The sequence below is a fragment of the Astyanax mexicanus genome, chromosome 14 (assembly GCF_023375975.1).
Source record: "Astyanax mexicanus isolate ESR-SI-001 chromosome 14, AstMex3_surface, whole genome shotgun sequence".
Lineage (NCBI taxonomy): Eukaryota > Metazoa > Chordata > Actinopteri > Characiformes > Acestrorhamphidae > Astyanax > Astyanax mexicanus.
Window position 1 is genome coordinate 48,561,418 of NC_064421.1, and position 22,875 is coordinate 48,584,292.

A 22,875-nucleotide genomic window follows, 5' to 3' on the forward strand; every position below is an offset into this window, starting at 1 on the left:
AGAAATCCAAGTATAATCCCAAAGAGTTCACATACTTTTTCTTGCAACTGTAAAGTCTAAAGGCTAACTCCTAATTCTTACTCCAGTTTTTAATTTATTAATTTATTAATTTTTATTTTAAGTAGCTCCACTTGAGAAATGCCCTCCCGAATAAAGATTGAGGTGTTCTTGAAGTGATATCTATCTGCAGCCGTACTCTTCCTCTACAGTGCTGAGGATCTGATTGGTGGTGTGATCAGAGTGTGAAAGTACTAAATACAGCATTAAAAACAATTCATCACCTCTAATAGGCCTACATGGCAAATGCAGATAAATGGCTTAGAGGGACCCAGTGATCTTTCATTTAGATTGCCAGACATGAGAAGATCAAGCTCCGGCAATCTGCGTAGGGGTTGGGCTAATGCAGCACGGTGTCCCTACCACAGCCCATTCCAAGCTCATTACCTTGTGGTGACCTTCCCCGGCAGTGAAAGTTCTTCCCCTGCTCAGAAAGAAAAATGGCCATCAAGCCTCTCAAAATAAGTCAGGGCTTGATTGGTATTCATTGCTTCGCCCCCGTTTATGTTGGCCGTTTTTGAGCAAAGTCTACATCTATTTTCTATCCCACTCTGGCATTATAACATTGATGTTATGGTTGAATCAACGTTGGATTTGGTGTTGATTTTAAAAAGGTAATCAACGTCGTACGTTCAAAATTGTATAGAAGAGGGCAAAAAAATCCTGATAATGTCCTGATAAAAATGAATTTAATTTTTATTCTTTCTCTCTCTGAATCTACATCTCAAGTAGGAACAAGTAGGAACTGAACAACTACAAACAAAAAGCTTAAATTACTACAAGATTCAAAGAGTTTGTTTATTGTCATCTGCACAGTAAGAAACAAGTTTCCTTGTGCGAAATTCTTTCTTTGTTCCCCGCCATGCATACCGCAATAAAAATGAGGTAAAAAAAAAAAACCAATAAAGCAAGAAATAACAAACTAACTAAATATAAATACAAGTAGCTAAAAGCAGAAAATTCTATGGTTAACAGAGTGTTAACAATAAACTTACATTACTGTAGTAAATCTGAGTATAAAGAATGTTCCCCACCACTACCAATCTGATTCAACATCTGATCTGAAAAACACTAAAACAGTAAAACCAATGGTACACAAACATTCCCCCAGATATGGAGAAGAACTGGTGGCAAATTTAAAAAGCAGTTACTGCAAATGACAAAAAAAGTAAAAACACTTTATCATCCCTCCATCCAACTGATTTTAGAATAACAGACAGACATTGATAGAATAATTAGTAATTGAATTAGTAATGAAATATTCACACTGCTTGTTAGGATTTTTTTGGTTTCTGACATCTTATGGATTATTAAACATGCACTGGCTCAAACTGACCTGAGAACAACATTGCTGTTCCTGATAAATGAACAGAACTTGAGGGTTAAAGAAAAGAGCCATCAGAAATAATATCTCTGGTTCAGTGTTTTCCAGGTTCTTGCAAACAGGAAACAAAATCTATAGAATATTCAAACACATTTTGCAACAGCTGGTTTGCTTTTTAATCTGCAGACCATCAGATCTTCCTTTCTTTGATACAGCCCCCCGATCCACCCCCAATCCACCCATCTACACGAATGACTGAACTAAATCCTCCTCACAGCCTTATTAGTCTGTCCTGATGTGCATGTAAATCAGGAGGCAGGCGTTTCCGCGTGTAGATGGTTTATTAAAAGCTGTAGAGGGAGAGCGCGCGCATTATTTCTCCCCACATACAATAAACAACAAAGAGCCGCGCAGATCAGGACGGAAGTGTTCAGGTGAGAAGTGTTCAGGTGAGAGAGAGGGCAGGATGCTGGGTGTAATAATTGCCAGGCTGCTCCAGGGTTGAGTGGATAGATGGGTTTATCTCGACTGGCTGAGGCGTCATTAGCATATCATGATAACATTGATTTCTTCATTAACCGTAATGAAATTTCCACTTAATGGCTTCTAATTAGTTTCAACTGGTGCCCGCGTAATTGCAGGAGTAATATTTTGCTCCCTCTTCATCATCGACGCGAAAGTAAAAGTGTCTGATAGGAAATGTGAGAGTCGGAGAGGATCAGCTTTCTGAGGAGCAGCTCTTATTTTATTTATGTCGGGAAGACGTGCTGTAAACACGATAACACGAACAAAATAACTGTAGAGTTAGAGCAGCTCCAGAGCTCCAAAACTCCTGAGCGCTTTAGTTACTTTGAGAACATTGGGAGTGTAAACAACAAGTGAAATCTAACTACATTTTAGTGGTTTTTTTTGGAATATGAAGATTATCCTATTTGTTTTTGATTTTATTATATTTTAACAAATCAAATATTTTAGCGGCAAGCTTATTGCGTTTTTTGCTGTTCACACTAGCAAAGTAATCCAGATTCCGCCTGAGCCGTTTTACATGAAAAAGGTACAATGTACAATTTTACAATGTGCATTACTGCAGATATCAGTCCAGGTGAGTATAAAAAAGAAAGTAAGTAAGAAAGTAATTTCATACAAACAATAAACACATAAGAACAGTTGATGATGTTGTATTTTGTTTTTTTTTTGTTTTTTTTTTTCAGATAAGCTTTTATTTAATAGGGCTAGTAATAAAGCATTTTGATTATTATTGAAGGTTTTGTGGTTATGCTGCAAAAAAACTTTTAGTAGACACGGCAAACGATGTACGGTTTAATTAAATACAGCTAATCTGAAACCAAAGAAAACCAACAAAAAAATCGGGTGCATGGATAAAGGGATGTACTGATGTGGGATTTCTGAGCCTGCTGATACGATATGTTCCATGTATAAATGTTTATAAAATGTATAACCATTAAGTGGCCAGTTTGCCTGGATTAGAATTTCTGATAAATATAAAATAAACACTTTACTAAAGTTTAGGCACACCAGTCACATTATACATGTAATTCTCTACGAACAACACAAGTTTGTACAAAGACGTTTTCGGTTTGTTTACATAAAGAATTTAACATAATTCGGAATGTAATATTAAATGTGGCGTCTACAAAAAAGAGAAAAGTTGCAATATATAATAATAATGGTAAAGTATTTTAGTAGAAGAGTGTTCGCTTAATTTTAACTTAGAATATAAATTTAAAAACAAGATTTCACTAGGAGTGCTTAAAAAACTTTGCATTATGAAAGCTTAAAATGCAGGTATTTGATTACAAACCAAACAGATCAACATCAATTAAACTGTGTGCATGCTCCTCTGGAGGTTAGTAATCAAATAATCTAAATATTGATTTAAAATATTGGTCAAATTTAAACACGTGGCCAGTGGTTCTGAAAGGCTTCTGAACCAGCCATAACTGTTATCATAACACACACTAAAGAACAACAATATTAATTCTTTAACATATATTTCTGTCTTTTATTTAGTTCAATTTCGACTAAAAACAAATGATTATACAAGAAACTGTCGTTGCACTACTATTAGGAACCATTGTTTAAAAAGGCGCATTTTGTTTTTGTTTGGCATCTATGTCGGATCAGTTCATACGGTTGCAGTTTCATCTCTAATCGCAGGACCACAGTTTAAAGGGCATCTCTGCTAATTGCCGTGGACTGGAGCCAGTAAAGAATTAGCATGGCGTGCTAATTGAATAATGTCCCATACGGTCACAAATCACTCGTTTTTTTCTCCTTTAAGCTGATAAACTCCTGCTGCTGCTAAACAGGATTAAAGTACATCTTCCTTTATTACTAATAAACCATCCTCCACCATCCCCATCCCCATCCCACCGATGATACCATCAAACCCAGTTCATGCACTGGTAAAATGCTGGTGGATGCGCGTGGCGCGTGGCTCCTGCAGGTGGGGTTTTACTAAAATTAGCAACAGAAGCTTCAGTCAGTCAGTCACTGTTTCCCGTGGGAATACATTCACTTAGTCTCCAAATCAATGTAGGTTTTTTTTTTTTTTTTTTTGCTCCACCCGTATTTCGGAAACCCCGCCCATTTATCTGTGTACGCTGTGCTGACTCCACTGAAGGGTGGGGCACCTTGCTCTGCTCTAAGCAATCCCAGAGCAGGAAGCTGGAGAGTAGCGCCCATTCCCGGAGCGGTGGGCGCGGCTTGTTGAATACGGGTGGGAATAAAAACCTTTTATTATTATTTTTTTCATCTGAACTGTGCCGGTTATTTATGCAGCAGCACATGGCGCTCTGATAAGATCACTGTTCTCCCCAACTCTCCATCAACGGCTCACTGCTCATTTCCATAAATTATCTCCTAGTAATTATCTGTCCAGATGTCCAAATTGTGCCACAAATTATCTCCAAACGAATCAAATCACACCGTAATTTAGTAATAGCTGATTAGAAGGCGTATTAAAAAATGAAATATAATTAGGATATATTTTGACTCGAACAAGTGTGTGAAGGTCTGGGACATGCCGTTGCCAACACCCAAGCTTCTAAACACCTAGACGTTTTTCTGGCCCTTTCTTCTAAAATGCTTAGTTTAGATCTAAATTATTCTCAGTGGATTCGTAAACACTCAATTTTCGGAACACTAGATCTCCGTCATCGGGTTATTTTTATGAAACCACCTTCTTTAATTTAAGCCCAAAGATAAACCTCAGAACACAAATCCCAGTGCACTAGCTAAAACCATGGCTTTTATGTCATGTTTTCACACATTTCCATATTTGAGCTTCGTTTTAAAATGCTATGTGGCTGGTATTTTTTGAATATGACGCGTTTTTAAAAGAACATCATAAACACGTTTTTTAGCTTGTCCCAAACGTTTATCATAACCATTAAAAAAGCATTTGAGTGTCTTAAAGCCTAAGTGTAAAGCTGTACAGCCAGCAAGAGAAAAAAAATCTATATTTAATAAAATCAGAAGAAATTCAGACAGACTTCAAAACGGAATTCTAAAAATGAAACGTTCTTGATGAAACGCCACCATCATGGAAGAGCAAATGTATCTTAATCTTAATATCTAAAAATTCAGAATTGAAACGGTCTGAATTTTACTTTTTCATATAGTCTAAAATAATTTAAACAGCCATAGTTATACAATTCCCATAATTAGCCACACCCACTTATACAGGTCACGTTCTATATTAGCTTTAAAGGTTCAGCCTGTTTAATTTTATGTAAATAAAATATAAAATAAAAAATAAATACAATTAAATATAAAAACAACAATAAAAACAAAATGTGAATAAAAAATAAAATATTATTATCATTGTTATTAGGTTTATTTTAGTTTTATTTATCACTCATAAAAATCTTATTAATACTATTAGCAAACAAAACTGCAGCCACGCTTCTGCACAGTGTAGATCAGATACTTTAGACGATTCAAAGCAAACACATATATTCCTTTAATTTTACACTATTAAATATACCTGTTAGAAAATATCTATATCTCTATATTTAAGCTGATTAATTCAATCTCAATTTGATGCCCAAATCTATCCAGATCTATCCAGTTCTTGTTGTAAATTGTACCAAATTAAGCTGATTTGTCTCAAAATTAGAGCTTTACCCAGAGCAGAATCAAATCCCAGCCAATTGATGATGTGATTATGGCCACTGTATCCAAACAACGTGACGAACGATCAGCATCTCCAGTCCAGAGCCTAAACCTGAGCATTTCTGACTCAATCGATTTCTTACTCTGTCATTTTACTGGGCGGGGTAGCGTTTAATCCCCCGGGGTTGAAGGTTTTTATCAGCACTAATAGCTTTATCAATCGTAAGTGAGAGGGGCTAAGGAGAGAGAGAGGGCTGTTCTGGTTAAGCATCGCTGTTTGTTCCTAATTGAGTTTTTTTATTAATTCGACTAATTTTTATTAATCGATTATCTGTGTTTGTGTTCTAACAGGTAACTGGGCTGTTTTTTTTTTTTTACACTAAAACACTGCTAAAAATAATGGTGGTAAAGGATGCTTTCGATTGTTCGTTTACCCAGACTGTATCTGGTTTGGTGTTCTGGTTTGAGCTGGTGGGCTGCACTGAGTTTAGATTCACTGGTGACCTTAATCCTGAGTGTGTAGCCCTAGAGAGAATGTGTGTGTTTGAGTGTGTTATACAGCTCTGGAAAAAATGAGAGCACCTCAGTTTCTGTTGTTTTATTCTGTAAACTACGGACAACATTTCTCCCAAATTCCAAATAAAAATATTCTCATTTAGAGCATTTATTTTCAGAAAATGAAAAATGGCCGAAATAACAAAAAACAGATGCAGAGCTTTCAGACCTCAAATAATGCAAAGAAAACAAGTTCATATTCATAAAGTTTTAAGAGTTCAGAAATAAATATTTGGTGGAATAACCCTGTTTTTTAAACACAGTTTTCATGCATCTTGGCATCATGTTCTCCTCCACCAGTCTTACACACTGCTTTTGGATAACGTTATGCTGCTTTACTCCTGGTGCAAAAATCATCCATCTTCCTCTTGATTATGTCCCAGACTCCTGTTGTCGTGTCCATTGAAGTTTGTCCACTTTGAGAGATCTACCTATCCAAACACTTTGCACGACAGACTAATAAAACAAACAACATTATTGATATTATTATAACATCAACAGCTGTATTATTCGTATAATAAATGAAAAATATATAGTTGATAATGATACCTATTGCAAACATTTCGTTACAACATTTATTAGCAGTAATATAATCTAAATTATGTAAACAATTATTATTAATTGTAGTAGTATATTGATAATAGTAATAATAAATAATTAATACAAAGCATTTTACACACACTAAATAACATGCATTGCAATTAGTATTATTGTTGTATTATTACTGTTATATTTTTGTTTATTGGATACAACTACTAATAATACTAATAATAACTTGAATGTTTGTCTACACACTCCTGTACTGTCTGGACTCTCTGTGTATAAACGCTGTGTGTGTGTTGTGTCTGTGATTGTAAGAGTGTAAATGCTGCTGCGCACTGTGCTGTGAGTGTGTGTGTGTTTAAGTGTGTGTGTGTGTGTGTGATGTGTTCTGCTGGACCTGATGAAATGGAGTGTAAGCTGCGCGCGCTGAGCTCGCTGCTGATTGGCTGCTGAGTTTGGGCTCCGGTGGTCGCGCGCTGCGGGATAAAAGGGGAATTAGAGGAGAGCTCTGCTGTGCTGCGCCGCGCGTGACTCCGTGCGCACAGGGGAGCGGAGCGCCGGTGTGTGCGTGTGTGTGTGTGTGTGTGTATGCGTGCGCGCGCGTGAGCGAGCGAGAGTGTGTATTCTCACAGCAGCATGACGGGGAAGGATGGGGTCGTGCTCGCGGAGAGCGGCGCTAAGGCGAACGGCGCGAGCGGGAAGAGCGGGAGCGCGCACGCACAGCCGCGCTGCACGGGCTTCGGCATCCAGGAGATCCTGGGTCTCAACAAGGAGCCGTGCTGCGCCCCGCGCGCCGCGCTGGACCCGCGCCCCGCCGCGCACCTGCTGACCGCGCGCTCCATACTGGGCCCCGCAGCTGCCGCGGTGGCCGGAGTCGGGATGGGGGTCGGGGTGGGATTACTCGGTCCCGGAGCCATTCCGTCCTTCTACAGCCAGCCCGCCTTCCTGGAGGTCCTGTCCGACGCGCAGAGCGTCCACCTGCCGCCCCTCAGCAAAACAGCCGCGCAGCTGGACACCAGCCAGTCTGCCAGCTCAGGTACACACACACACACACACACACACACACACACTATACACGCTGCACACACACACACACACACACACACTACTGCGGCCTCAAGCACAAAATAGGACTAGTAATAAATAGAAAACTGTTGTTATTGTTATTCATTGCAGAAACCTAAATTATTTATTGAAAATTTATATATATATATATTTTTTTTGTGTGTGTGTGTGTGTGTTATCACTGCAATAACAACAAACACAATTTCGTTTACTTCAAGACACAAATTCGTTTACTCAAATTAAAATTCCTAATAATTACATTATTAAACAAAAAAAGAAGTAATTGTTATAATATATTTATAATATTATCTGTAGGAAATGAATTAATAGTTATTTTTTAAACAAATTATTTGTTTTTTAAAAAAGCATGACTGCATATTTGTATAACCATTAAATTGACTGAATTACAGACGTTATATAACTACATAAGTTATTATTTTTATTATTGTTGTAGTTCTTAAATTCAGTATTTATTAACAACACTATAGCAGTAATGCATCTTCTTATTATTTTTCTTCTTCTTCTTAATATTGTACTATCAACAGCTTTACTAAGATGAAATAAGTTGACCAACTGAAAAGCATGAATTATTTTTTTACTATATAATTATAAATAATATTTTTTTCTTAGAATTTTAATATTGTTATAATATTATCTGCAGGAAAGCAAAGAATAGTAAACTCGTGTTTTTAGACGAATGCTATATTTTCAGAAAACGCATGCCATGGCTGCATATTTGTATTACGATTAAAATTTGACTTACGATAGCTACATAATAATTTATTATTTATTATTTATATAATTTATTATTGTTGTAGTTGTACGATTCAGTATTTTTTAATACAACAATAGCAGTAAAGCCTTCTACTTTTTTCTTTTTCTTCTTCTTCTTCTTCCTCTTATTTTTGTATTATTATATATGTTTCACCATGAAGACGGTATGTTATTTTATTTGTATATGTTAGTATTTCTATCGTGTTGTTCTATTCTGTATATCGTAATATGTCAGACTTTATATTATTAACTATCACATGTTGTTTATATTATTATAGCAGATATAACCTGTTATTACAGTAAATAATATGGATCGTTGTTATTATTATTTATATCGAAAAGTATAATAATAATGTACATTGAGTGTGTAACTCAACTCAGTGTGTGTGTGTGTGATGCGGAGCGCGCGGAGGTTTTGAGCTGATGGATGTTGACGGGTTTAATAAGGCAGAAAAGCTTCTCTCTTTCTCTCTGTTTCTTCCTTCCTTCTCTCTGTCTGTCTTTCTCTGCTCCTCTTCCTCTCATCATCTTCATCATCATCTTCATCACTCTGCTCTTGTGTCAGCAGATTCTGAGGTTTCCTCCAGCGAGAGGAAATTATCCAAATCCTCCCTGAGCCAGAGCAAGAAACGCAAGAAGAGGCGGCACAGGTAATACGCGCGCGTGCGCACACACACACACACACACACACCTTCACTTTCAAATTATATCCAACATCACTCTCTCTCTAATCAGGAACTTCTGTAATTCTGAAAAACACTGAATTCGAGTGTCTGAATGTGAACGCGTATTATAATAATAAAAAGGGTAAATTTTAGGAGCAGCAAATTCTATATACAATGAGTAAAAATAAAAGAAATATAATTAAATACGTCAAAAACCTACATTTTTCTTGAGTTTAACAGTAATACATACTAATATTCCCAGCGTGTGTTTATGGACTACATTAGCAACAACAACATTATTAACAACATCAAAAACAACAACAACAACAACAACAGTAGTAATATTAACAATCATACACTGCAAAAAACGATTCTTGAGCCCAGTAAACTTTGCTCATTAATATGAGAAGATTTTACCTAAAATTATACTTTTTGAACTATGCTTAATTAAAACAGTATGTACAACCCAATATTTTGTGTGTTTATTTTGTTTAGAAATTTGGAGAAATATTGCATGAATATTTGAGTAAAATCAACATGATTTGAGCCCAGTGATGTTTGCTCATTATAATGAGAAGATTTTACCTAAAATTATACTTTTCGAACTTTGCTTAATTACAAAAATAAGTACAACCCAAAAGTTTTAGTGTGTATTATGTTAAGATTTTGTTACGCCTAACTAAATATTTTAAGGCTGCTTGGGAGACCAGGCACTGATACAAGTACTTATCTCCACTGATGAAGAACTTTTGGAAGCCAGCGAGCATGGACTGCATGGGTAAGAGCACAGTGACTGATTATTTTTGAGATATTTACAGTTGTGAGTTATCTGTGTAGTTTAAGTTGGTTTTAGAAACACGGTGCTTCAGTGAACTGTGTTGGCCTGCAGCTATAGGCAAGCATCAAACCGAAAGAAAGGGCAAATGTAGCTAGCTAGCACGTAGGCTAACCACCCGGGTGGCTAATCCGGCACTGGGCGCGTACAAACCGGGCTGGGCCGTCATGCTAACACCGCATTAGCGACCCCGGTGAGTAGACCAGAGTCGGTCTAGCTGGCTTAATCAACTTATTTTTAGCGTGCCGTAATGCTAACACAGCGTTAGCGTGCACCGCATTAGAGACCCCGGTGAGTAACGCCAGATCAGAGTCGGTCTAGCTGGCTAATCAAAGTATTGTTCGCGTGCTATAAGGCTAACGCATGTTAGCTACAATGATTGGCCACTTCAACCCCTTTTTTACATTCTCCTTTTCACTGAGCAGCTTGGTGCACTTAGTTCTATAATTATCAGTGTTGGGAATAACAGCGTTATAAGTAACGGCGTTAGGTAACGACGTCATTTTGTCAGTAACGGGATAAAATAATTACTTTTCCTGTCGTTACAACGCCGTTGACGTTACTGGTGATTAAAAGCAGTGCGTTACTATATAATGATATAATAACAGTAATTCGAGCGGACCCCTGCCCAGGCTAGTGAGTAGTAACAGGTGTTTCACCATGAACTGTGACCTATAGAGATCTGTGACTCCAGGTCTAAACAGGTGACAGTTCTCGGTGTAACACCTGTTGAACTTGACACGCTCTTAACACGCCCTGGCCCGACGGCGGGCCAGATAAATATAATAATTAATATCTGGCTGTGTTTATGAATAATTACAGGCTCAATATATCAATGACAGCCTGCTGACTCTCAGGATTACGGAGCTGCAAACCGTTTTACTGTCGGATGTACGGTTCCTGAATAAGAGTGCGTTAGACGGTTCGGTCTGTGAACACGCTCTTTGATCCGCCTGGGGTTACTACAGGACACCCCTCACACGCAAACAGAGAATATCAGCGCGTACCTCAGAGTCCGGGCTTCAGAACCCCTCCAAACATCACAACATCCATCAGTCCAGTCTCCAGTAATCCTCATATCCGAGCACTGCTTTTAGAAAAAAATATTATCAACTTTAACGGTTTATTTTAGGAGTTTCTCTTTGTTCTACAGCGATAAACTGCGCATGCGCGTTTCCATGGGCTTCAGCCTGAGAAAAAAAAGAGGTCTGGGCTCAGCCAATCAGGTGGCGAGTTATGCGGGACAGAGGTGGTAGCCAATCAGAGCCAGTGTTTTTACACGCGTGCCGAAGCACACCTGTGACACTCTCTGTAACTGTTTACTTTTTGCTTTTGCTTTTTTTTTTTATAAAAAAAAATGTTTTTTTAAAGGATTTTATTCTGCTCTATTCTGATGTGCAATAAATATAAAAAGTTATGTACAAACACCTTTCTGATCTACTTATTTCAACTGACTGTAAAAATGCTTTTTTTTTCAGTAATTGGCTTGCAGGTTAGGGAGACAAAGGGATAAAATATTATTTTTGTTTCTACACTTACAGAGTTTTTGCAGATGAGCATAAAACACATGTATTTCTATAATTACAGACTGTTTGTTAAAAAAAAATGGAGTTCATTTGAAAGGGTCTAAGACTTTTTTTTAACTGCTTTTAAATATTTAATGTTCAGCTGCTCAACCTGCTGTCTTGCTCATGTTCATCTTACAATATTAAGTTAAGTTAATATTAAGTTTATTCACTGGACAAAGACATTTTTTTTATGTGAAGGCGTAAAGTGATTTTTTTTGTACTGTCAGTATTAAGACTTTTTGAAAAAAGGACAAAAAAACATTTCTTAGTTTTATTTAAGAATATGGTGCAACATTTTTGCAAACGTATTATTAAGTATTGCCAGTTTAAGATTTTTGTTAAAAATTAGTAAAAAAATATTTGTTGGTTCTACGTAAAAATATGGTGCAACATTTTTGCAACCTTATTATTAAGTAATGTCAGTTTAAGATTTTAGTTAAAAATGACTAAAAAATATTTGTTGGTTCTACGTAAAAATATGGTGCAACATTTTTGCAACCTTATTATTAAGTAATGTCAGTTTAAGATTTTAGTTAAAAATGACTAAAAAATATTTGTTGGTTCTACGTAAAAATATGGTGCAACATTTTTGCAACCTTATTTTTAAGTAATTTCACTGTAATTTTTTTTGTAAAAATGACGAAAAATGTTTCTATGGGTTTACGTAAAAACATAGTGCAACATTTTTGCAAGCAAATTATTAAGTAATATCAGTTTAATATTTTAATTAAAAGTTATCAAAAAAGATTTGTGGGTAACACTTAAAAACAAGCTTGCAAAAACGTTGCACTATATTTTTAAGTAAAACCAGCACATCATTTTTTACAGTGTACATACAATTCGTTACAACTTAAATTATTATTGTTATTATTATTATTATTATTATTATAGCACAACTCTACCAGTTTAAACCGGTTAAATACCGAGACTCATACTTTAAATACATGGTGATGCTTTAGGCCTGTTTAACCACCAGCGAATGGATATTATCACACAGATGATATCGCAGGATTACTGCTGTTCAAGTCTTTTTTTCTATAGCCATTTTTAACACATTTACTCCACATGTTTTCTTGCTGTCTCCACATAAAATATATTGTTGCTTAAATTTTTGTTAAAGATTTTTTGCTTTCAACTTGACAAAAAGGGTTTTCATTTAAATGTTTGATAAATTATATTGTTTTTATATCTGTTCTATGTGTTCATATTTAAATGAAGAGTTTTTGTTTTTGTTTGTAGAACAATATTCACCTCCTATCAGCTGGAGGAGCTGGAGAAAGCCTTTAATGAAGCTCACTATCCTGATGTTTATGCCCGAGAGATGCTGGCCATGAAGACCGAGCTCCCTGAGGACAGAATACAGGTACACATTTTTAATATTTGCACAAACCTTTACCTATAATTTACCTGTAAACAAACAGTCTTTATACCCAGACTTTATACCAAGACTTTATACACACATTTTTACAAATAACCTTTACACACATAATTTACAACCAACCATTACATACAGACTTAACACTTTGTTTTTACAAATAACTATTACATATTTTATACAAACAGCTTTTATAAACAAATTTCACACAAAAAAATTCCCACTTTCTTTATACACAGCAATTACATAGATTTTACACCTGAGACAAACATGGCTTTTACACACCTTTTACAATCTCTACAAAATCTCTGCACAAAACCTTTGCACACAGCCTTTAATACACTGTCTGTACACACAGCCTTTACATACAGACGTTTTACACAGTTTTTACATCTAGCATTTACACATAATTTTTGCACACAGCCTTTACACCATTACACACACACAGTCTACACCTGGTCTTTGTCTTTAATTTATATATGAAATTCCACTGAATTTGTTCTGGTTCATCTAGCAGTATCTAAAAAGTCATCTTTTGATTTTTAAAATGCTCTTTTATTTGAATGATATATGGTTTATATTTTATTTAATTTAATTTAAAATGATGAATTAAAAAAAATTACCATTGCAAGACTGTAAAGGGATGAATAATCCCATTGCAACTAAAGCTGCAAGTTTTATCGTGAAAATATAAAATAAAGGAACCTTTCTTTTTTTTATTTAGTCTTATTTTGAGGTTTCATGCAGGTTTTAAAGCAACATTTCAATTTAATAAGACTGTAATCTTGTTCAGGTTTGCTGTGTTTGCTGTGCTTCACTTTAGTAAATATACCTAACGGCAGTTTGTAGTCATAATTATATGGCCACAGCTACTCCTGTCTGAATAAATCCAGCTGTGTGAGGTGTTGTAAGGACACTCCCAGATGCAGGTCATTCCTACATGGTCCTTCTGGTCTCCATAATGATCTCCACCCCTATTTTTGCTGCACTAACTCACCCTACTTTACACTGGATTTTAAAGGTTTGCTGGGAGATTTTAATTTTTTGCATTCAGCTACAATCATTTTAGTGAGGTTAATAACTAATGTTAAATAATTTGTTCCAGATAAACGTCACTAGTGTAATTGTATATATTTAGAGAATACTGTATAGATATCGTGTCATTATTAAATATATATTCTGTCATAGATATCTGTGACGATTTATGGGTTGTATAAACTGGGAGGGGCTTATGATGCGTACTGGTTGTGTCAGTGGTTCTCTCACTAGTCGCATGGCTGATATATGACTCCGCCCACACGTTTTAAAAACACGCCCCCCTTTTTTACTCCGCCTTACTCTGAAACACCAGCGAGCAAATCTAAACCAACCAGCATAACTAAAAACCAGCAGGTTGACCTACCTGTCTGTCTCTCTGTCGTCCTGATGTTCATTTATTCGTTCGTTCACCTGTCCGTCATTTTACCTGCTGGTCTATTCGTCCAGCCGGTCATATCTGGTTTCAGAGGTTGTGTTCACCTTTTGATATGGATTTAATTAAGAGAACAAGACCGCGCTTAAACACATCCCAGATACACATAAACACGTGTTTTTAAGTCGTTTACAGTGTCTTTATTGAACATTTAAAAATTTCAAATGAGGTTTTGTACTTTTAAAGATTATGAACATTGTCTGTTTAAACTGAGGAATATTTAATAACATTTTGTTCTAGTTTAATATTACACACAATTTTATTATCATACAAAGAAAGTTATGGTAATACTGTGCAACATTCTCAACGAACTAATGAGCAGAGACGTAAAGAAATAGTATAGTATTTTTGCTAGTATTACATATTAAAAAAATCAAAGCAATTGCAAAAAAAAACTGAAGAAAAATGAATAAATAAGCAAACAAATAAATAAATAAATAAAAAATGTAGGGTATTGGTCTTTGCGATTTTAAGGTTTGGAGTATTAAGATTTAAAGATTAGTAGTATTGAAGATTTAAAGATTTAGAGAACAATAGTTTTAAAGTTTATTTGAGATTTTTTTTATTTGAGAAATTTAGACAATTGAAGTTAACTTGGGAAATTGTAGTATTAAAGATTTAGAGAGTTTAAGGTTTTAAATATTCGGTGAATTGGATACATTAGGAGCATTAGGAGTATTGGACATTTTAGGATTATTATAGATTTGGAATAGGAAAGATTTAAAAGTTGGGGAATTGAACATTTAAAGCAGTTTTGTATATTTAAAATGAGGAGTACTGGATATTTAAAATGTAGGATATTGAATATTTAAAAATTAGGAGTATTGAATATTTAAAGATTAGAAGTATTGGATATTTAAAGATTAGGATTATTGAACATTTAAATATTAGGAGTAGTAGTTGATAGAGTTGAGAGATTTAGATCTGGGAGAATTTCAGAATTGTTGGATCAGCTGTTGAGCTGTTGAGTTTTACACTGTTCTCTTTTATTCAGAAAAATTTTAAAAAAAGAAGAATCCGGATCAGTGTGAGAGCACGACGGGTTCACGCGGAGCTGTATTGATCCGCTCACGCGCTTTATCTCTCAGTCAGACGTGCTTTGCGCGGATAGCGTCTCGTCTTGTGGAGCGCGCGCGCATACACGCACATGTGAAACAATTCGGCGGTCGGGGCGCGCGCGCGCTCGAGGCGTTAACGACCTAATCAGGCTGAGAGGATGGAGGAGATTGGAGAGTGACCCGAGCCATCCGTCTGCAGGAGAGCCTTTCATCTCCCCTCATTACCGACCCGCTCCATGAATAAATAACGAGGCGGGGAAATAAATAAATAAATAAAAGCGGATGAAGGAAAATTAACATCTCACTCCTCCGCGCGCGGCTGTAATTAGTTAAATGAGAGCGGTCCTGCTGGAGGAGGCGCGCGGAGAGCGGCTAACAGCGGCTGGATTAGCGCGGGTCAATGCCGCCGCTCCCCCGGGCCCTGCTCCTTTAATTTCCCGTGATATTTGCCCGCCTGTCCGCCATCGATTGGGCTTGAAATTAACTTATTTTTCAATCAGCCCTCGTCCTGCCCCCTGAGGTTCGCCTTCTCTCTCTCTCTCTCTCTCTCTCTTTCTTTATTTGTCTCCCTCTGTCTCTCTCTCTCTGTCTCTCTCTCTGTATCCCCCTCTCTCTCTCTCTCTCTCTCTCTCTCTCTCTCTTTCTCTCTCCTCTGATAAAACCAATTTCTCCTGGACGCAGAAAAAAAGCCTCTGCATGAAATGATAAAATGATGAAATGAGGGCCATCATCAGAAGACGACGTGTTTGAAAACGGTTTGGATAATTTGCTGTCTGGTGAAAGAGTGCTAGCATCCCCCTCTCCTCTCCTCCCGCACACACCCTCCCCTCCCTCCCTCGTGGTCCCATTAGGCTGAGATTAGAGGAGGTGATGCTGGTTAAACAGCTGTGCTGAGAGAATCAGGCTGATGCTGATGCTGATACACGGTGCTGATACAGCTCGTGCCTTTAAACAGCCTGAAGCTGCACACAGATGCAGCTCTTCCCCACCTACCTGTGCTTTAAAGGGTTTTGGTGTTTGCCTGCAGTGTGGGTTATGCAAATTAAAATAACTGTTTTTTGTTTATAAGGTTATCAACTATAGTCACAATCAGCAATTCTACAATTCTCAAACATGAAGGTAGAAATTGAGTAAACCCCTTAACAGGCCAGGATTTTTATCAATTGTCTGCCTGACATTACACCACTAATTCTTCAGGATTTCTAAAATTATTAAGTAGAGTAGAGAGAAAACAGGCAGTTACTCCAAGTGTCCTGTGGGAGATTTCAGTTGTAAGGGGACATGATACATTTCACAAGTTAATATTTTGTGTCTACAATAGCTTACATAATGAGGCCCTTAAGATTTTACCTATATTATTGTGTGACCTTAGTATATATATTTTGTGGCTTTAATATATTATCTTGTGACATCAATACATTATCTTATCACCTCAATATATGGTATTATTGTCAGGGTGTGCTAGCTAATGTTAGCAGTGAGCTAGCTAACATACTAACATTAACAGCGAGTTATGTAGAAACATTAGGCTAGTGGTTAGTGAAGAGTTTAGTGGAGAGTAACATAGTAACATTAGCAGCAAGCTAGCTAACATGCTAACATAGTAACGTTAGCAGCGAGTTAGTTATGCTAACAAGGAGAGAAATAAGGTTAATGGAGAGCTAGCTAAGTTTTGATTTCCAATACAACACATTATTTTCCAACAAAGAAATTATGAATAATTTTTTTGGGTCTTAATTTATATATTAATCGCGGTCTAAAAAAATATATTTACTTTGTAAATTCACCAATTTTCAAAAAATTCATTAGACGTTGCTTTTCAGTGGCCGGTTTTGGTTATAATCTCCGGTATCATCTTGTGCACAGGTCTGGTTCCAGAATCGTCGAGCGAAGTGGAGGAAGAGGGAAAAGTGTTGGGGGCGCAGCAGTGTGATGGCAGAATACGGCTTATATGGAGCCATGGTGCGTCACTCCATCCCTCTTCCAGAGTCCATCCTGAAATCTGCTAAAGATGGAATTATGGACTCCTGTGCTCCCTGGCTACTGGGTATGTAATACCAACTCTTAAAAAAAGAACAAATTATGAAATACTGATCACACAGGTTTAGTTACTTTGCATTATTTATACTTAGCAGGATTTCTTCTGTTAGTGTATGTTACCAAGTCTTTGTAGATCATTGGGATATATTATATCCATTCATGTATCTCTTAAAAATAGTGTTTCAGTGTTTCAGCGTTCTCTTGCTGTGTAAGACAACATGTAAACAACATGCACTTGTTAAATAATAAACAGAGTTACAGTTCTGTTTCTATTAACGTCCATACACATGCATTAGATGGCAGTTTCAGTTTTATATGAACTAGAAACATCATCATAATCTTTATTTAATGCAAATGAATAATGTACACTACTAATTAAATTATGTTCATTATATTAATTTTGCCTATTGCTATAATCTGCCAGAAAGATGATATTACACTATCAACTGTATTTTGGCTCTCTGCATCCTGTTTAATATGCAGAGCTTTTGCATTTTGCACATGTGGTTGGTGTGGCGCAGTGGATAACACCACTACCTGCCAGTGAGTTCTGTAGAATGCTGCTCTACACCAATAAAAGTCCTTGGGCAAGACTCCTAACACTGCAATGACCCAGCTCTGTAAAAAGAATAACCTTGTAAGTCACTCTGAATAAGAGTCACATAAATGCTGTAAATGAAATGAAAATTAATAGCAGGATTAAACAGCAGCAGTTTTTTAAAGTCTTTTAACTGCAGATGATCTCTCTGCCCTATAGACAACACACAGAAACTGATTCAGAAACTGAAGTGCTCTCTTAAATTTTTCCAGAGCTGTATTAAATTTTTTGACAACTGTAATTTTGATAGTGAGGTATTAAAGTGTGGGTCAAAGCCCATACAGTATTATAGACCCATATTATATTATAAGGGTTCTACAGAGGTCAGAGGTCAGGTCATGGCCCGAGTGGTCCCGCTTCCCGTTCTTCGGTCCATGGTCTTTTGCCATTTTGTGTCTCCAATCTCCAGGCGCTTCTCTAAATGCGAATCCCCCAACGCTCTTTGCAGGGATGCACAAAAAGTCACTGGAGGCGGCGACAGGAGCATTGAGCGGGAAACCAGAGGTCACCCAGCCACCAGCCAGCCATCCCAAGACAGACGAGAGCGAGGTGGAGGACAGGAGGAGCGAGTCGCCCATGTCCAAAGAGGAACTGAGAGAGAACAGCATCGCTGCTCTCCGGGCCAAAGCGCAGGAGCACAGCGCCAAAGTACTGGGGACGGTGTCCTGCGAGAGACTCGAACGCAAAACAGAGACCACAGCGACAGAGGACAAGTCCAGCGAACGTTCAGACTCCCGAGAAGAGGAGAAGAGCCCTTAGACATGCATTTAAAAACATGCCCTCATTCACGCCTCATAGTGTCCAAACTGCACTCCCTAAAATAAAGGCTTCTGAGTGCGGGTCTTGGTTTATATGTACAGAACATACAGCTCTAATTCATTAGTATACGTTAGAAATTTTAGATTATGTTGAGGTTCTTCAAACGTTCAAAAGGACCATCATGCTTGCACTATTTAAAAACAATTCTTTACAGAACCTTCGACTGAATGAAAGAATCCTTGTGGAAACGAAAAGAAAAGTGGTTCTTCTACAGCATTTCTCCAAGGAACCCTTTTTCGGCACCTTCATTTTTAGGAGTGCATCTTTTTCCTTTGAACAAACCAGGTCACTTTTCATTCTTTTTACAAGAAAAAGTATGTGAACCCTTTGGGATTATACTTGGATTTTGTCATTAAATGTGTTCTTCTAGATCTTTATCTACACAAAATAGACAAATACAGTCTGCTTTAACTAATAACACAGCAGCTATTAATTAAAGTTATTAGTAAAAAAAAATGTGGACAGCAGTGGCCTTCTCTGTGTTGTCCTCCTATAAACTCTATTCTTGTTTTATGTTCAATTTATTGTAGATTAGTCAACAGAAATGGTAGCATGAGCCAGAGATTTCTGTAAGTCTTTAGCTGACACTCTAGGATTCTTCCTCACCTCATTGATCATTCTGCGCTGTGCTCTTACAGTCATCTTTACAGGACTTTACCACGCCTAGAGAGAGTAGCAGCAACAGTGCTGAACTTTCTCCATTTGTAGAGCGTCTGTCTTACTGTGGGCACATGAACATCAAGACTTTTAGAGATATTTTTATAACCCTTTCCAGCTTCATGCTTTAAGTCAACAATTCTTGAACGTAGGTCTGCTGAGAGCTTGATCTTTTGTGTGAGGCATGATTCACATCAAGCAATGCTTCTTAAGAACAGCAAACTCAAAACTGGTGTGGTTTTATAGAGCAGGGCAGCTTTAACCAACACATCCAATCACATCTCATCACATCCTGCCTCCAATTAGTGCATTAGCTCTTAGAAAAGATTATCATTAGACTAGGAGTTCACATACTTTTCTCCCTCACTGTGAATGTTAACATGTTGTGTTCAATAAAACCATGCAAATATATAATATTTTGTGTGGTTTTAGTTTAAGCAGACTGTGTTTGTCTATTTTTGGGACTTATATGAAGATCAGAACACATTTAATGATCAATTTATGCAGAAATCCAAGTAATTCCAACGGATTCCCATACTTTTTTTTGCATCTGTACTTCACCAGCCCTTTTGTTCTGCCCTCATTTAGATCACAGTTTTTTTTTGATGATGTTATTGCAGCTATTGGGACTGACTGATAGTAGCATCACTTTAAAATGCTGAAATACGCAAAGCATGGCACCCTACTGTTTATTTGTATTGCCAGTTAGTGTGAAACGTCATGATTAACAGCAGGCGTTAACAGTAGGATCTCTCAGTATGATGACTCTGACAATTGAATGATGACATTTGATGTCATTCAGGATGATGACATCAGCCGTACAGTCGTACAACAATACCGACAGAGTGTTCTTCATTTATACTTTATGAAGACTGTTTTAAAGTAGCCTAAAGTAATAATATTGTACATTCGGTGCATTTCCTCTGATGTTTGTACAGTATCTTTCTTTTTAAAAGCACTCAGACTCAGTGGTTGGTTGTATTAGAATGTAATGCTGTATATATTGTAAATAAAGATAGCTTGCTACAGTATTGTTTGAACTATACTTTAATGTACTGTAGTCTTATGTGGGGTTTTTGGTGCAAAATGTAAAATGTTGATCAGATTATTAAAAAAAATCTGAACTGTTGAGCTGTGCTTTCAGTTTTGTTTGAATTGTGATTAGAAGAATGTAATCAGAAGAGGAACACTTCAATCTTCTGGATCAGCAGGTAAATGTCAGCAAGATAGTGTTTTTATAATTATGGTATGTATTTTAGCACTAATGTGTACATACAATACTGTGCAGAACCTTTAGACACCTAAGCATAATATATAAAAACAATTTTCTGTGCATTAGTTTTGTATTTATGCTTATTTCTGTTGACTTTTTATTATTTATATTTTTCTAATATTGGTATTTTCAAGAAAAATAATTGGCCTTGTATTATCTGATTTTCCGTACATTGACTGTATGGACTGGAGAGTAAATGGTATGTTGTGAAACCATATCAACATGTACATAGTACTTTAAACCTTTCTATTTCAATGAAGTAAAGCAAAATCAGTTTTACATACACATATTGTCGCTGTCCAATGAAAAACAAGTTCCTTCAAAACAGCTACTTTACAGGAGAGACAGTCTAAACTTTCAATGGAAGTCAATGTAAAAATAAGTTATTTCAGGTCATTTTAAGTATTTCTATTGGTCTGTTTAACAAGAAAGTTTGGCACAATGTATCGGACAGTTTGTTTGTTCAAATGATATAGTAAACGAAATATCAACAAAAATGGAGATACTTGTTTTTCATTGGACAGCGATGACATACATGGCAAAGGGAAACAGTAACAAACAAAAAACTGTAAGTTAAGTAATGAAAGTTGAAAATACAACAGCTTCTTTTTCTCGGAGAAAAGTGCAGCGACTCGGTTCTGATACATCAGCTCACAGACGACCTGTGCTGCAGACATCACCTTAGGACTGATGTGCGGAGAAAGCGCCATCTACCCACCCGGAGGGAGCAGGGCCAATTGTGCTCCCTTTGAGCGCCGGCAGCTTGATGGCAAAGCTGCATGAGCGTCAGTTTACCTAATATTTTAGACTGGTACTTAAATTTCCAATCTGGTCATTGTTAATGTGGAGTATAGGATCCGTCTTTGGCTATGCTAAAATGACGCTACCTGTGAAAGTGTTATTGAAAGCATGTATGTGGTTCCTGCAGAATATCCAGGTATTTCTGTCGATTGTGCTGAATAATTCTGTTTAGACTCTGGACCCTCAATGACTCCCACCAGGAAGAAGCAGATGAGAAGATTGATGGCTTGATGGTCCAAATTTATATGCTCCTGTTCTCCAGGCAGTATAGGGTGCTGCAGACTGGAGGCATCATGTCAGATGCTTCAGACCTGACTGTGAATAAAGAGACTGTCTTCTGCAATTTCCCTGGGGATGAATAACATTTTATCTATCTATCTATATTTATCTATACAGTTGGTGCTTGATGTGCATCACATGTGCAGTTTAGCATGTTGTTGGTCTACTAAGCACCTTCACAGCTCATTGTGAAGGTCACAGTGATGGGGTTTCTTAATCAGTTTCTCTGATTTTGCTATTTATAGGTTTATGTTTGAGTAAAATGAACATTGTTGTTTTATTCTATAAACTACAGACAACATTTCTCCCAAATTACAAATAAAAATATTCTCATTTAGAGCATTTATTTACAGAAAATGAGAAATGACTGAAATAACAAAAAAAAAGATGCAGAGCTTTCAGACCTCAAATAATGCAAATAAAACAAGTTCATATTCATAAAGTTTTAAGAGTTCAGAAATAATCAATATTAGGTGGATTAACTCTGGATTTTATTTACAGAGACCTGCAGTTCTTCATATGTTGAGTTCTTTTGCAAGCTCCTAGATGAGTTGTCCATGCCCTTTTTTAGTAACTGTCAGTCCTGACATTGTCAGTCTGCCTGCCATGGACCCTAGTTTACACACTAAAGACTCCAAGTCCCAGCATTCACCTGCACCAGACCTCCCAGACATTTCTAATCACGTGATGCTTCGGTGTTCCAGCTCGCCGAGCTTCTAGATTACTCACACCTGCTCTCACCAGTATATATACCCCTTGTTTCCTGTTCACCCCAGCCCAGTATTAAATCTAGTTCCCTAGCTCTTCTACCTCGCGTTTCTTTTGTGTTTTGCTTCTTTGTACTTTTGACCAATCTCTAGTCTAGTTCTGCATTGTTTGTTTTTCCTCATTGCCTAATTTTATTTTTTCGTTTTGTTGTTCCATTCATCATGAAACTGCCTTACTGCTTTAATACAAAATAAGGCTCATATGAACATTTTT

General features: G+C 36.9%; 1 protein-coding gene across 1 annotated transcript; it reads left to right on the forward strand.

The window, feature by feature from the left end:
* Window positions 1–7,153: 7,153 nt before the first annotated feature.
* Window positions 7,154–20,670, forward strand: vsx2 (visual system homeobox 2; the record flags this gene model as incomplete). Its single annotated transcript, NM_001291264.1, is given in 6 exon segments — window positions 7,154–7,652; window positions 9,024–9,105; window positions 12,763–12,886; window positions 17,294–17,474; window positions 18,475–19,184; window positions 20,080–20,670. Coding segments are annotated over 5 exon segments (1,137 nt in total). The 3' UTR covers window positions 18,825–19,184; window positions 20,080–20,670.
* Window positions 20,671–22,875: the final 2,205 nt, after the last annotated feature.